This window comes from Pan paniscus, chromosome 8 (assembly GCF_029289425.2).
Source record: "Pan paniscus chromosome 8, NHGRI_mPanPan1-v2.0_pri, whole genome shotgun sequence".
Lineage (NCBI taxonomy): Eukaryota > Metazoa > Chordata > Mammalia > Primates > Hominidae > Pan > Pan paniscus.
In genome coordinates, this window is record NC_073257.2 from 131582369 (window position 1) to 131597950 (window position 15582).

General features: G+C 43.2%; 1 protein-coding gene across 2 annotated transcripts in view; it reads left to right on the top strand.

Moving 5' to 3' along the window:
* Nucleotides 1–911: 911 nt before the first annotated feature.
* INPP5F (inositol polyphosphate-5-phosphatase F) overlaps nt 912–15582 on the top strand; it is a 101570-nt gene continuing 86899 nt past the window's right edge. For both annotated transcript variants that reach the window (XM_057299011.2, XM_034931605.4), the window contains exon 1: nt 912–1896. In XM_057299011.2, coding sequence (XP_057154994.1) covers nt 1800–1896 — 97 coding nt within the window. In that variant the 5' untranslated portion in view covers nt 912–1799. The remainder of the gene's footprint in view (nt 1897–15582) is intronic.

Genomic DNA, 15582 nt, shown 5'->3' on the forward strand with positions numbered 1-15582 from the left:
TGCTAAGTCAACACATGGCTGAATTAAACAATCAATCTGAAACCGATGGTTCCACTAAAGCTTCTTATAGCTTCATTACCTTCTTTCTCCAAATCACATCACAAAGATTTGATAGAGTAACCACCTCCCTCGACCTTTATGTTGAGATGTCTGGACAGCACAGAGGCATGGTACTTAGAAAAGATTCCAGGACGCTTTGTTATCATTGGACTTTCTGTGCTATGGAAATTCAACACTGTGGGCTGGAATAATTAGTCATGTGGAACTCCTTCCTGCTTTTGTACCCTCTCACTTTTACTTGAGCAGAAGGTTAAAAGTATTGCTTTCTGAGAAGTCGCATTCGGTCACTCCTCTCTCTCGCAAGAAAGACAGCTGTTCTCCCTTTTCTTTTGCCTATAAACTTCCGCTCCTAAACTCAAAAAAAAAAAAAAAAAGTATTGCCTTATTTTTCTCATCTCCTACTTCTTGTCTTTTTCTCTTGTTTCCGATTCAGGCATTAGAGAAGGCAAGGAGTTAGGAGTAGGAAGACTCAATGATTTATAGAACTGGGGGTGTCATAAAAGGTCATTAGTTCAACCACCATCTGAGGACCAAGAGACTTCCCCAAGATCACACAGCTAGATAGTCCTCGAACTGGCCCCGGAAGTGGGGGCCTCATTCTCCAGACCCATTCTGTTCAGGATATCAACTGGTTTTTCAAGACAGACTGAGCTCAAGGATGTTTGGGGGAGACTCCTCCTTCCCCGAGAGGGTCTCCATTCATCTTATCCTCGCCAAACGATATTCCTTCCGCTTGCTTCATTAACTGGCTCCATTTGTGAAGTCTTCTCCAAACCGCCCTGCTTAATTCGGGACACAGCAGCACCTGTACATTCCTCCCTTCCTCCTCGCTCTTTAGCCGCGTGCTGCTAATGCTTGTGTGTTTTCTATTGTTACATGCTTTCCCTCGTTGATGTGCATTTATTGAATGCCTCCTGTTGTCAAACTTCTAATAGGGAATACGAAAACAGAAGACGCCTCCGCTTGGCTGTGGGCCTGGCTGGGGATGAACCCCTGTAGCCAGGCCCCGGGGTTTCGCCTGGTTTCGGTACGGGCAGGCAGCGCAGGCCCGCGGGGAACGTACCCCGCACCGCTCCGGGAGAGCGGGTGTGGGGTTGGATTCAGGTCTCGGCCTGGCTTTAGAGGGCCTGGTGAAGCGTGAGCGCCTCCCTGCACGGAGGGGAGGCCCCAGCGGTGGGCGCCTGTCCCCAAGGCCGCGCGGAGGGAGGCGGTCAGCCCAGACCGACTCGGCCGAGCTCCCGAGCTGCCACCGGTGACCACGACAGGAAGGCTGGCGCGCCGGGGGAGGGGCCTGGGCAAGAGCGGGAGGGGTGGGCGGAAGGACGAGAGGGAGGAGGAAAGACCCGCGGGGAGGAGCTGGGAGGAGACACCTGGGAGAAGGCGGAGGAAAGGGCAGGAAGCGGGAGGGAGCTGAAAGGAGGAGGAGGCTGAGGGGCGGAGCCGGGCGCTCGGGGAAAGGAGCCAGCAGAGGGGGTGGAGCCGGGCCTGGGGCGGAGCCAGGGAAGGGGAGGAGCCGGGGGGAGAGGCCTCTACGGCCGCCGCCGCCGCCGCCGCTGCCGCTGCCGGGGCGCGTTCTCCTCCTACCGGTCGGGTGCCCCGGGGCGTTCCCTCTGCCGCTGCTTCTCGGCGCGGTTCCTACCCGGCCGCTCCCCGAGGCGCGGGCTCTGGCGGCCTTGACCGACTAGGACGCCCCGTGCGCCGCCCGCGGGCCGCCGCCTCCCTGGGCGCGCGGGGCCAGCATGGAGCTCTTCCAAGCCAAGGACCACTACATCCTGCAGCAGGGCGAGCGCGCGCTGTGGTGCAGCCGCCGCGACGGCGGCCTCCAGCTCCGACCCGGTGAGGCTGGCGGTGCGGGCGGGGGGCACCCCGGGCCAGGGCGGGGAGAGGAGGGGGCGCGGCCGGACCCCTCAGCCGGGCGGGAGGAGCCGCCTGCGGGCCTGGTGAGGCGGGGCGGGGCGGGCTGCGAGCGCGCGAGCTGTCATTATTCCCTGACTGGAAGGAGCCTGGCCTTTCTCCGAGGACAGCGCCGAGCCCCTACCCCAGTGCGGAGCAGAAGGGGCTGGCGACCCTCGTCCTTCCCACCGCGTCACGCAGCCGCCCTTGGGGCTTGGGGCCCAGGCCGAGGGGAGGGGGTCCCCTCCGGCAGAAAGTTCCAGCAAGGTGCACCTGGCCGTAAAGGCCTCTTCCTCCTTGGAGTGGTTCTTACATGGCCTTCGCCAGAAGTTCTGGGTTCGAATTCCGATCTGGAGCGGTTGCGCCAGTTCCGTCTAGGGCTCTGCTGGACACTCACTCCCTGTTGCCATCCCGTGTGTTCTTGGTCCCTTATTATTAAAGGTGTGACTTTACTGTGGTTACCTCATAGGCACTCGGTTTAAAGCCTTTGTCTTTGACTTTAATACCACAGCACAATTAAACTGTATTGTAATGTATAATTTTGAGATTTTTGTGTGACTTGATGTTGTGCGACACACAATGTATTGTGGGTCCATGTTTGGGTGTCATGTAAGCTGTTCGGAGAGGCTTAAGTCTACAATTAGCTTGCTTTAGGAAAATGTGTGTGCAGTCGTGGTTTAAACAGAGCAGTCCCTGCCCTCAGAGCGCTGACAGTCCAGTTTCTTGTAAGATGGGGCTGGGTGGCACCTGCCCCTTTTGGCTTGCTAATCCTTTCCTCATATCACTCAGAGATTCTTCCACTTTAGGGAAAGTGAGAGGATAGAGTTCTTTACGGAAGGAGCCAGAGCTTTTCAGACTTACTTGTAATTCTTATGTGCAGTCTAGACAGAAGGATTACATGATATGAATTGAAAAGGATAAAAGGTTCAGATGAGCTTTTCAGATCACAGCGTGGTATCACTTATAGGATGGTTTTTAAGGACAGGCCCTTTAATATATTATTTCCAATCCCCACAGCAACCTTACAGGACACGTGTGGGATCCTCTTTTTCAGGTGAGGAGAAAGGAGTGAGAGGTTATTAGTAACTCGCTCGGGGTCACAGCCTAGAGTTGAGACACTGACACAGGGCAGTTCTGTGACCTCCAGAACACTTTTGGGCAGGCCCCACTGCTTTCTTAGGAAGGCCTACTAGTTGCTTTGCCAGAGCAGTGAAGGATAACTTATTTTTTTCCTCAGGCTCTGTCTATATTCTCTTGCTATTACGTTTTATTTCCTCTTTTCAGAATGGAGGATAAACTCCTTGGCCCAGATAAAGTTCTTGATGATCTCGGGATAGAGTTGTTATGGATAGGCTAATTTTGGCCAGTCTTCTGTCATTCTCTTCTCTGATTTGACCATTTGTCTGGCTTTCTCCCCTTGCCTCCTTTCACTCCCCCAAATTTGGGTAAGGCTTCAGTACAGCTTGAAGTAAAGCAGATTTCAAAATTCCTAGGTTGTCAAAAGAGTCAACTCCTTGGATTCTAAAAGCTTAGACTATTAGAACTGGATGGGACTTAAGATCGTCTCCAACTCATCTGACAACAAACTTTTCTACACCCCAGTTTCTTGAACTATAAAGGCTAACCTGCGCCTAGATTCTTGGATGAAGCCATGCAGTTTGGATTACTGTTTGTTCAAAGTCCATGTCAGAAGGCAAATTTAAAACTTTTTTTGGGGAGGAAAGTAGCTATAGCCTTTGCACTTGAGATTGGCATACTTTTTAGAATATAGCGGGCCACAGACCAAGTAGACCAAATGTCTGGAGGAAGGAAGAGGCCATGTTTCAGAAGTAACAGCCAGTTTTGATCTTAAGGTGTTCAGGATAGCCAGGGAATAAAGAATCCCATGCACTTGATTTTCCTATAGTTTATCCTGTCCAGGACTGAAGATCCTTTCTAACTAATGGCTATTTAAGAATGGCATTTTAATTGAATAAGTGCTTTTCAGATCTTTTTCTATATATGGAATCATTTAAAATTCTCTTTATTTTATTGGACTTTTCCCCTGTGCTTTTATGGCAAGTTTTGCTGCTGTTTGTAGTGATAGCATTTAAAATCTTTCATTGTTTCCTACTGGTTATTTAGCTGAATAGATGATTAAGTCCTTTTCTTTTTTGAAAGGGCAGTATTATGAGCTCAAAAAAGCTTGTGGGCATCGTGGTTTTTACATTCGTGACTATTGAACAACCTGAAACAAGAGTTTTTCTTTTTCTAGAGACATTAGAAGGATAAGTAATGATGATATTTAAGATTAAAATACTCATTTATTTAGCCTGGAATGTTTGTTACTGTCAACCTCTTTTCCTACCTAGTCCATTCCATAAGACCCAGCTCAGATGCTACCCCTCATCCTTGGGGCAGAATTATTGGCCACCTTTATTGTGTTTCCAGGCATTTTCTACACTTAGTGGACACTTCAATTCTAACCCTTATGCATCATCATAATAAAAGTTTGCCTACTTCTTCCCCAGTGGGAAGTCCCAGTGTGTTCCCCAAGGCAAGGGCTGTATTTACTCCTCATCTTGGTGTCTCTAGGCTTTAGAGTACTTAGGACACAGAAGGCGTTTTTGTTTGAGTTGAGCTGAATTAAAGTTAAGTCTAAGTTCTCTCTCAGTAATATCATTGCCTTAAAAATAAGATGTTGTATTATGTTTGTCGCTCTTTTTAGGGCTGTTTTTTTGAGGGAGGGGGAAAGGGCGGGCCGGGCAGTGGACAGAGTCTTGCTCTGTTGCCCAGGCTGGAGTGCGGTGGCGTGATCTTGGCTCACTGCAACCTCCGCCTCCTAGGTTCAAGCGATTCTCCTGTTTCAGACTTCTGAGTAGCTGGGACTACAGGTGTGTGCCACCTCACCCAGCTAATTTTTGTATTTTTTGTTAGAGATAGGGTTTCGCCATGTCGGCCAGGCTGGTCTCAAACCCCTGACCTCAGGTGATCCGCCCACCTCGGCCCCCCAAAGTACTGGGATTATAGGCTTGACCCACTGCGCCTGGCCTCTTTTTAGGGCTGTTTTGAATATATTTTAATTGGAGTGGAAAATCTCTGTCCATTTGGATGAGGAAATATGAGGAAAGGTACACCGGCACTTGTGTTATATTTCTATCTGATGTAGCATTATCTCATTATCTTTTTTCTTTTTTTTTTTTTTTTTTCTGAGACAGGGTCTTGCTCTGTCACCCAGGCTGGAGTGCAGTGGCGTGATCATGGCTTGCTGTAGCCCCTACCTCCTGGCATCAAGCTATTCCTCCCACCTCAGTCCCCCAGGTAGCTGGGACTACATGTGTGTGCTACCACACCTGGCTAATTTTTTTTTTTTTTTGGTAGAGATGGAGTCTCACTATATGGCTCAGGCTGATCTTGGCCTCCTGGGCTCAAGCGATCCTCCCACCTTGGCCTCCCAAAGTGCTGGAATTATGGGCATGAGCCACCACACTGGGCTTTTAAAATATCTTTTTGGTAGTATTCCTTACTTTCCTCTTTAACATTATTTACACTTTTTCAGGTTTTTTTTCTCCAAGCTAAAAAACCAAGTATTGTTTTTTTTCTGGTGTTTCTAATTTTTTTAAGGGTAATGAGTAATCTGTATTCATATATAGCAGTTTTTTGATAGATGCTTATGTCTATTGTAAGATAATGACTACTACTTCTCTTTTCTTTTTTTTCTTTCTTTTTTGAGACAGAGTTTTGCTCTTGTTGCCCAGGCTGGAGTGCAATGGTGCATCTCGGCTCACTGCAACCTCCGCCTCCCAGGTTCAAGCGATTCTCCTGCCTTAGCCTCCTGAGTAGCTGGGATTATAGGCACCTGTCACCACGCCTGGCAAGTTTTGTATTTTTACTAGAGACAGGGTTTTGCCATGTTGGCCAGGCTGGTCTCGAACTCCTGACCTCAGGTGATCCACCCTCCCCGGCCTCCCGAAGTGCTGGGATTACAGGCATGAACCACTGTGCCCGGCCTGGTTATTTTATTTTCTACAGGGAAAGTGATAAAGCACTGTATAAACATTCAGTAATCTTCTGAGAGTAGAGTCTAATATCTCAGGATAAGAATTGTAATTTGAAGATTCAAAAAGAAATAGAATACAATCCACTTTGGGGGAATGCTGATATGGTCTTATCTCTTTGGTCTTAAAATTGCTTCCTCTAGTCCTTGTGGCTTTGTCTGATATGACAGTATTATATAATTTATAGCTGTGTGTAAATTATATAATAATTCACATTCTGTTCTGAGACTGAGCGACCAAGAAGAGATCTCAAAGCATCTGTCATACACATAACATTCATAAACATAGAAACTGTATATGGAAAGGTGATACTCTTAAGTGATGAATCCCAGTGAACTTTTTTTTTTTTGAGATTGAGTCTCGCTCTGTTGCCAGGCTGGAGTGCAGTGGCGTGATCTTGGCGCACTGCAACCTCTGCCTCCCGGGTTCAAGCAATTCTCCTGGCTCAGCCTCCCGAGTAGCTGGGACTACAGGCACGCGCCTCCACGCCCAGCTAATTTTTTGTATTTTTAGTAGAGATGGGGTTTCACCATGTTGGCCAGGATGCTCTCGATCTCTTGACCTCGTGATCCGCCCGCCTCTGCCTCCCAAAGTGCTGGGATTACAGGCGTGAGCCACCGCGCCTGGCCTGAACAATTTTTTGAGGGATACTAGGTATTAGTTAGAATTCACAGAAATGTTAAAAATTTTTTCTGTTCTTCTTAGAGTTAATTTTTGATAATGAAATTATTTTTACTATGTCATATGAGGTTAACTTTTTTGAATGAGAAATCATAATTATGGAATTGAAATCCACCTGGAATTTTTTTTTGAGGAATCATTTTTGTGAAATGATTCTGTTTATTTGGAGTTTTGTGGCATTTGGTATTTACTTAAAAAAAAAGGATTTTGAACTTTATCTTTTTTAAAAATTCTGTTTGTGGCTAGGCATGGTGGCTCGCGCCTGTAATCCCAGCACTTTGCAAGGCCGAGGTGGATGGATCACTTGAGGTCAGGAGTTCAAGACCAGCCTAGCCAACATGGTAAAACCCCATCTCTACTGAAAATACAAAAATTAGCTGTGTGTGGTGGCGGGTGCCTATAATCCCAACTACTCGGGAGGCTAAGCCACAAGAATCGATTGAACCTGGGAGGCAGAGGTTGCAGTGAGCTGAGATGGTGCCACTGTACTCCAGCCTGGGCAACAGAGTGAGACTGTCTCAGAAAAAAATATTGTGTTTACTAAAAATTTGCAAATTACTATGACAGAATTTAATAGGGCACTTTAAATTACGTATTAAATGGCTTACAAAATCTTTCTGATCATTTTTGTTGTTGAATAACCAGGTTTTTTCTTAGTGTATTTAGTCTTCAGTTTTTATAATGGGTTACTAGTTTTATATCTTGTACTACTTTTTACTCCGTATTTTATATTGCTGACAGGCTAACAGTTGGGTTGAATAGATCCGTATGTTTATTTTTATGCATGTACATATTTGTATGACTACATTTATTTCCCATTTAAAGGTAGAAAAGACTTATCTTTACAAAGTTTTCACCCCACCCATTTTTGGCTTAAATAAAAGAAGACAGGTGGTTTTTTTTTTTTTTTTTTTTTAGTGTAGACAGCCCAGGCTGGAGTGTGGTGGCATGATCTTGGCCCACTGCAACTGCAACCTCGGCCTCCAGGGTTCAAGCGATTCTCGTGCTGCAGCCTCCTGAGTAGCTGGGACTACAGGCGCCTGCCATCATGCCCGGCTAATTTTTTGTATTTTTAGTAGAGACAGGGTTTTGCCACGTTGCCCACGCTGGTCTTGAACTTCTGAGCTCAGGTATTCTGCCTGCCTCAGCCTCCCAAAGTGCTAGGATTGCAGGCGTGAGCCACCACGCCTGGCAGGAGTACAAAGTCTTTCTAAAGTGACTGACAATTTTTGGAATCAGGTTTTACAGATTGAGGGAGGTTTTTGTGTATATTTTGTTGTCTACATCATCATCTGAGATTAACAGTGGCTAATAATAACAGCTTTTATTTCTTGAGCACTTTTCTTTTCTTTTTTTCTTTTTTCTTTTTTTTTTTTTTTTTGAGACGGAGTTTTATTCTCTTGCCCAGGCTGGAGTACAATGGCATGATCTCGGCTCACTGCAACCTCTGCCTCCCGGGTTCAAGCAGTTCTGTCTGCCTCAGCCTCCTGAGTAGCTGGGACTACAGGCTACTGCCACCACGCCTGGCTAATTTTTCTATTTTTAGTAGAAACGGGGTTTCGCCGTATTGGCTAGGTTGGTCTTGAACTCCTGACCTCAGATGATCCACCCGCCTCAGCCTCCCAAAAGTGCTGGGATCACAGGTGTGAGCCACCGCAACTGGCCTGTAATCTCAGCTGCAACTGAGCACTTTTCTGAGCCAGACACTGTTCCATGACCTTTACATGTATTATTTCATTTCATCTCCACAGTAAACCTTGGGAGGAGGGTTTCATTATTATCCTCATTTTACAGATGAGGAAACTGAGGCACAGAGAAGTAATTTGCCCAGGTTCACAGAGGGAGAGCCAGGCTCTAACCCAGTGTTTGACTCTAAAACCAGGTTTTCCTCAGTATTGACAAAAATGTTTTATGAACCTTTTTACCTTCTTGACTACAAAGTGATAGGATTTATATTTTCATGGGTAATAGCTGAAATGTATCTTTAGCTATCCTAATCATTATAGTGTAGCCTATATAGAGAATTAAATAGCCTCTCAAATGTCAAAGCAAGCACATTAAGGAAGGATCTATGTAGAAAGAAAAGGCTAATAATGTGATAACTAGTTTGTTTGTTGATCCTATGCCTGCATTGACTTTCTTGCAAAATTCATATAGTTACAGGGAATGTTGTTATGTAATGAATTGACTAGTAGTAGTTTTTCCAGCTACGGTCAGTTGATCAGGTTTCTCTTCTTAAGTGTTTGGAAGATCTGCAGTTTGGGAAGGGAATAGATACAGGGGAGATCTTTGAGCAGAAGCATTGATATGTGTACTCATTGGGAACTATTTCCTCCAGTGATGAGCAACCTGAAGCCTTTCTCAGTGTAGCTTTTCAAGAGTCCTAGATCCAATTTCATAGACATCCTTTCAGAGCATGCACAGCAGAGGTGAAATGGAGGAGAAGCGTGTAGGGCAGAACTACCTTCAAAGAAGGGAGAAACTTTGTAGAATCACTGGTTCCTAGACGCTTGTGTTTTGGCCAGGCCCTGGCCAGCAGAGGCTAGCCAAAGGCATGCTTTGGAGGAGAGGTAGTATCAAGTTTTTTTAGAGTAGACCGTGAAGGTGCCAGAAACTAAGGTGCACTGACAGCTTGGTCTATGGGGAACCTGGCTGCATTGGTTCAGGTCCCCACTTGTCCCACTTGCCTGGCCTAAACACACCCCTGGCATGGAGAAAGAGGATGAGACTCATTGCTGGATCCCTAGCACCTGGCCCATAACAGGTTTTTTGTGAAAGTTGTACTGAATGAATTGAAATAATTCTAGTCCCTGGTCTACCTTCTATAGTTCAAGCAGCAAAGGGGTTGTAGGGACGTTTAAAGGGAGAATATAAGAACAAAAGACTAGAACACACTGCCTCTCTTGCCACCTAAAAAAGTCATGCAAATTTCTCACCGTCATTTTATTCAGTGAAGCAGGAATCTCACTCTTAAGCCTGTGGAATTCATTAAATTTGTTTTCTTTCTGAATAAAAATAAATGGGACCCATAGACATCTTTGTTTTTTCCCAAACCGGCCCTTGTGCAGAGAAGGTTGTTGTTGCTAATTTTAGTCCTTGTGATTTATGGTGGAATTTATTCATGTATTTGCAGATAATACTGGACTACTGGAAAATCAAAGTAGTTTGATCAAACTAGTTTGGGGTATATCCCAACACATTGCCAACACATGTTTCTTGGGTGATGCATTATGAATGCATTATCCAAGGATTTATCTAATCTTTGTTTGAGGTGGTTGTTACTTTCAGGTTCTTAAGGTAATTAGTTTGGAAAGTTGTAATTTAAGCTGTACTTCCTTTTTCATTCCCAAACCATGACTTTTCTTTTTTTTAAATAATAGAGACAGGGTCTCACTATGTTGGCCAGGTTAGTCTTGAACTCCTGGCCTCAAGCAGTCCTGCTCAGCCTCCCAAAGTTCTCAGATTACAGGCATGAGCCACTGCACCTAATAGCAGAATCAATCTGCTATTGATTCAATACATTCTCAGAATCATAGTCCAACCTTGTTTTGGCATGGTTTTATGGGGAATTAAATGCATGAGATCTTTACAAGCTGTGTTACTATGTCTCTGTGTGTCTTTTTATAAACGGTTCTTTTCCTGTTCAAATATATTTTAAAACATAACCTTTAGAAATCTACCTTTGCAAACAGAAGTTTGAGAAGTAGCAGCAATGTCACAGAGCCTTTAGTCAATCTAAGTCCTTAGCTGATGTAAGTCATAATCATTATGTGTCAGCTGCCCATAATTGAGCTGAGGAGAATATTTGAATCAGTATGTTTAACAACATAGGGAACTAATAATTGTTAAAGGTTATCAGTAGCTATTGATAATACATTAAGTGATAATGTATAAATAGTATTTTTAAAGTGAGGATAAACACTGAACATTCAGCATTACAGTACCTTCACAAGACATACTGGTAGTATCTTAATTAAATCACATGTTTTTAGGATGACTCATTTTCTGGTTGTTGGAGACTCTTAAGGGATCTGCTTTCATTCACAAAATAGCATCCACACATTCTTTCTTTGGTAAGTCTGAAATACAGGTTGATTTTAGGTCAGTGTTCCCTGATATTTTTTTTCTTTTAAGTTATTTTATTTTAATTTCAGTTTCCTTCAAGTTTACCCTTGCATTTTTTTTAACTTGATAGTGGGATGCTTTAAAATACTAAGCCAATTTTCTTTATGAATCTCATTCTTTGAAACAGCTTTTCACTTTGAAGTTAACACTGAATTTCAAATTTCACAATTTCTGCAATGTCAATATGTACGATTTGAAGCAGTTATCTAACTGAAATGTTAGGAAATTTAAAACATGCCATCATGCTCTCAATTTTAGTAATTTGCAGGTATAATATTGATGTTTCACAGTATCATTATACATTGTTTTTATACCAGATATAAACATTCTCTTATTTCCAGCTTAAAGAATGTCCCTTCCCCCAGGGAGCAACTGTGGTGGGTGGACCCGGGAGTTGAGCAGAGTAACAGTTAAGTCTCTTTTCTAGGCAGGGACTTCCAGAATTCATCTGTGCAGCTGTGTCATTTACTCCAATTTGCACCTTCCAAATACTTTTCTTGAAGAAGCAGCCCTCATCCCCCAACATCTAACTAATTTAGTATTATATTTATTTCTCCTAACAAATTACATCGCCTAAAATTCTGTGGGCCAGGCGCAGTGGCTCATGCCTGTAATCCCAGCCACTTTGGGAGGCTGAAGTGGGCAGATCACCTGAGGTCAGGAGTTTGAGACCTGCCTGGCCAACATGGTGAAACACTGTCTCTACTGAAAATACAAAAATTAGTCGGGTGTGGTGGCGAGCACCTGTAATCCCAGCTTCTCTGTTAATAGCTCTAAAATGAGGAAAGGAAAATACCAATTCTTAGCTCATCTGTGCTTTGATTTAGCTCTCAAAATCTTGTTTTTGAAAGTGATATCAAAAGACAGTTTTGGGGACAGCAAAAGGTGAGGGATATATCCCAACACATTGCCATATTTCTTGGGTGATGCATTATGAATGCATTATGAATGCATCACCCAAGGATTTATCTAATCTTTGTTTGAGGTGGTTGTTACTTTCAGGTTCTTAAGGTAATGAGTTTGGAAAGTTGTAATTTAAGCTGTACTTCCTTTTTCATTCCCAAACCATGACTTTTCTATTTTTTAAATAATAGAGACGGGGTCTCACTATGTTGGCCAGGTTAGTCTTGAACTCCTGGCCTCAAGCAGTCCTCCTGCCTCAACCTCCCAAAGTTCTCGGATTACAGGCATGAGCCACTGCACCCAGCCCAAACCATGACTTTTAAATGTGTAGGTTTCCTGTACTGGTATTAAGTGGTATACAGTTAAGTCTATACCTTTCATAGTTGTATTCATTTCCATCAGGTCCTCCTAGGCTGAAATGTCCTAATTACATTGTGGGACCTTTCATGAAAGTCCTTTTGTTTAGTTGTCCTCTGTTCCTTTTTGAGTTGCTTTGGGTCTTTTCTTGAGATGTGACAGTTAGGACTTTATGCTTCATATAGAGAATCAACAATTTTGTGTTTGGATATTGTAGAGTTTAAGAACCAATTTCTAATTTCCTTCATGATGATCAAAACTTTGTGGCTGTCTTGCTGTGCTGTAATTAGATCCCTTTTTAAATAAAAATGTCTAGAAATTTTTAATTTTTTTAGAGACAGGGTCTTGCTCTGCCACCCAGGCTGGAATGTGGGATAGCTCACTGCAGCCTCGAACTCCTGGGCTCGGGTGATCCTCCCGCCTCAGCCTCCTGAATAGCTAGGATTACATGTGGGCACCACCACACCTGGCTAATTTTTTAAAAACATTTTTTATAGAGACAGAGTCTTGCTATGTTGTCCAGGCTGGTCTCAAACCCCTGGGCTCAAGTGATCCTCCTCTCTGGGCCCCCCAAAGTGCTGGGATTACAGACATGAGCCACTGTGCCTGGCCTGGAAATTAAGTTTCTTTTCTAGGTGGTATCTTTAATCTTTTAAATATTCTTGTGGTTACTTTTTGAAGTGTATTTCCTTCTGCTAGTTTAGACTAGCTTTTATGCCACCTCCCTATATTACGAGATCTTTATGCAGTTTGTATTACTTTATTACGTGAGAGTTTAAAGTTGTGTGTGCTACAGGCATCATCTTTCAGTCAGACTGATAAGACCAAGTTACTAATACAGGTCCTTCCCAGTGACCTATATATAATCATTTAGACCAGTGATTCTCAAGCTGGCTGTACAGTAGAATCACCAGGGGGAGATTTAAAGAATACCTATTCCAGGGCCCCGCCCTAACCAATTGAGACCATCTCTGATGCTCAGGGATTAGTATTATAAAGCTCCTAGATGATGATAATGAGCAGCCAGCACTGATAACCCTGAATTAGATTTAAGACTGGGAAATCACCAGCTGCTAGAACTTCTAAATTGGATTAGCTCTTTAGCTTGTGGAATGCTGGAGAATAATTACCATTAGAGAGTTCAAGGAAATGTGTATCAAACTTTGCATTTATAAGATAGCACCTGAATCAAATTATTCCTTACCCTGTTTTCCTGGCCTAATTCTGAGAGTTAAAGCATAAATGAGCTAACAATTGGAACTTTTAGTTTCTCATTCTAAAACCCTTTTCCTTATCTGTTTGATTTTGTGTTGGTGATTGTCTTTTTAGAGCCGTAATATCCTTTGTCTTTAGCAGGAAATGAAATATGGGTCTGATTATTTATGCATACTCTGATACCTTTTTTTTTTCTTTTAAGACACAGTGAAAGTGCCTATAGGCTTCAGCAGCTGTGCTTTAAAACCCAGGCTTGTTCTTGGGCTGAGGGAGTGCCTTCATTCTTCCATCTTGGAATGAGTGACTCATGCTCTGTGCAGGCACACAGTACTTAATCACTTGTTTTCTGTGTACCAGGAAGAGGAGGGCATATGAAAATAGAAGCCATGTACTGCCAAATGGATCGGAAATAAGAGTGAAAATGTTGACCTGATGGGTCAAACAATTGAGCTTATTGCAAATACTTATGACTTAGGGTGTATGTTGCATTATTATTTCACTAAAATTTGGCATTATTTCAAAAAGGCTATACTTTTGTAATTTGTAAGCAACTCTTTTCCTTATAGATAACGTTGATGATCTTAAATTTTACAATTTATTTGTGAATTTTAAATTTTTCTTTTTTTGAATTTGTATGCCACATTAGAGTATACCTTCTGAAGGAAAGATTAGAAAACAATACATTTGTTGGATTAGATCAGTTACATGGTTATTCTTTGCAGAAGGATAGTATGAGCCCGCTGGCCATTTTCTCTGCCATTCCAGTGCCTTCTGCCCCCAGAGTAGCCATTAATATGATCAGCAGGATATCTACTACTAAGGGCATTTGCTGCATATGCCTGGAATAATACTGTCTACACATGTCCTCTGTACAGACAGACTCTTTAATGCCAACTTGTTTTATTTCTTTAGTGAAGAGCCACAGATTTTAAATACACACACACACACACACACACACACACACACACACACACATTTTTTGAAGTGTCAGCTGTATGCCAGGCGCTATACCAGGCAGCAAAGTCAGAGCAGCTCGACACAACACACACAGTCTCCCTTCTTGTGTCAGTTACAGTACCTGCTTCAGGCCTTCCTCTATTGTTTTGTGTTTCTTATCTCTATATTAGTATGAGAAGTTTTGTGTACCTGCTAGAGTTTTCAAGATAATATAAAAATTTCAAGATAATTTAAATTGCCCAGGCCAGGCATGGTGGCTCATGCCTGTAATCCCAGCATTTTGGGAGGCTGACGTGGGAGGATCACTTGAGTCCAGGAGTTTGAGACCAGCCTGGGCTAATAGATAGACCTTATCTCTACTAAGAAAAAAAAAAAAATGAGGTGGGCATCATGGCGTGTGCCTGTATTCCCAGCTACTTGGGAAGCTGAGGTGAGAGGATTGATTGAGTCCAGTTGGAGGCTGCAGTGAGTTATGATCAAGCTGCTGCACTTCAGTCTGGGTAGCAGAGTGAGACCTTGTCTCAAGGGGAAAAAAAAATTGCCCAGAAGTTTTAGGTGAGTCTTTCATTTTGAGCAACCATATTCTAATCATGTATAATATTTATTGAAAGATAAATGCTTTTATTATTAAAAGCACCTGAAATTAAAAATCCAAGCTCATTCCTGGTTTGTATAAAAGAAGAAAATAAATACATAAATAAAAGTGCCTGCATAGCAAAGACTGATATTTTGGGGCTAACTTCAAAAACAATAAAAACTTTAGATGGTATTCTTATTACACGTCAATGAAAATAAGCAATTGGTAGGAAAAACTTATTTTTATTATCTGATGCTTATTTTTTAAATTTTGTTCAATAACTATTGAATGAGTGCCTGCTATGCTGGACTGCAGGTATGTAGTGGTAAACTGTAAATAGCCATAGAATTAAATAAACTGATGGAGGGATTCAGACTTAATAGTCTGTCCGTATTTATTTCTTTATTTTTTTTGAGATAGGGTCTTCATTTGCCACAGGCTGGAGTGCAGTGGCGTGATCATGGGTCACTGCATCCTTGACCTCCTGGGCTCAGGTGATCCTCCCACTTTAGCCTTCTAGGTGGCTGGAACTACAGGTGCCTGGCTAATTTTTTGTATTTTTTGTAGAGACGGTGTTTTGCCATGTTGCCCAGACTGGTCTTGAACTCCTGGGCTCAAGCAATCTGCCTGTCTCAGCCTCCCAAAGTGTTGGTTTACAGGTGTAAGCTACCACACCCAGCCAGTAGTCTGTCTTTTCATTGGTTAGTTGAAACTGTTTACATTTATTGTAACTACACATGTATTAGAAGTTATTTCTACCTTTTATTTATGTTTTCC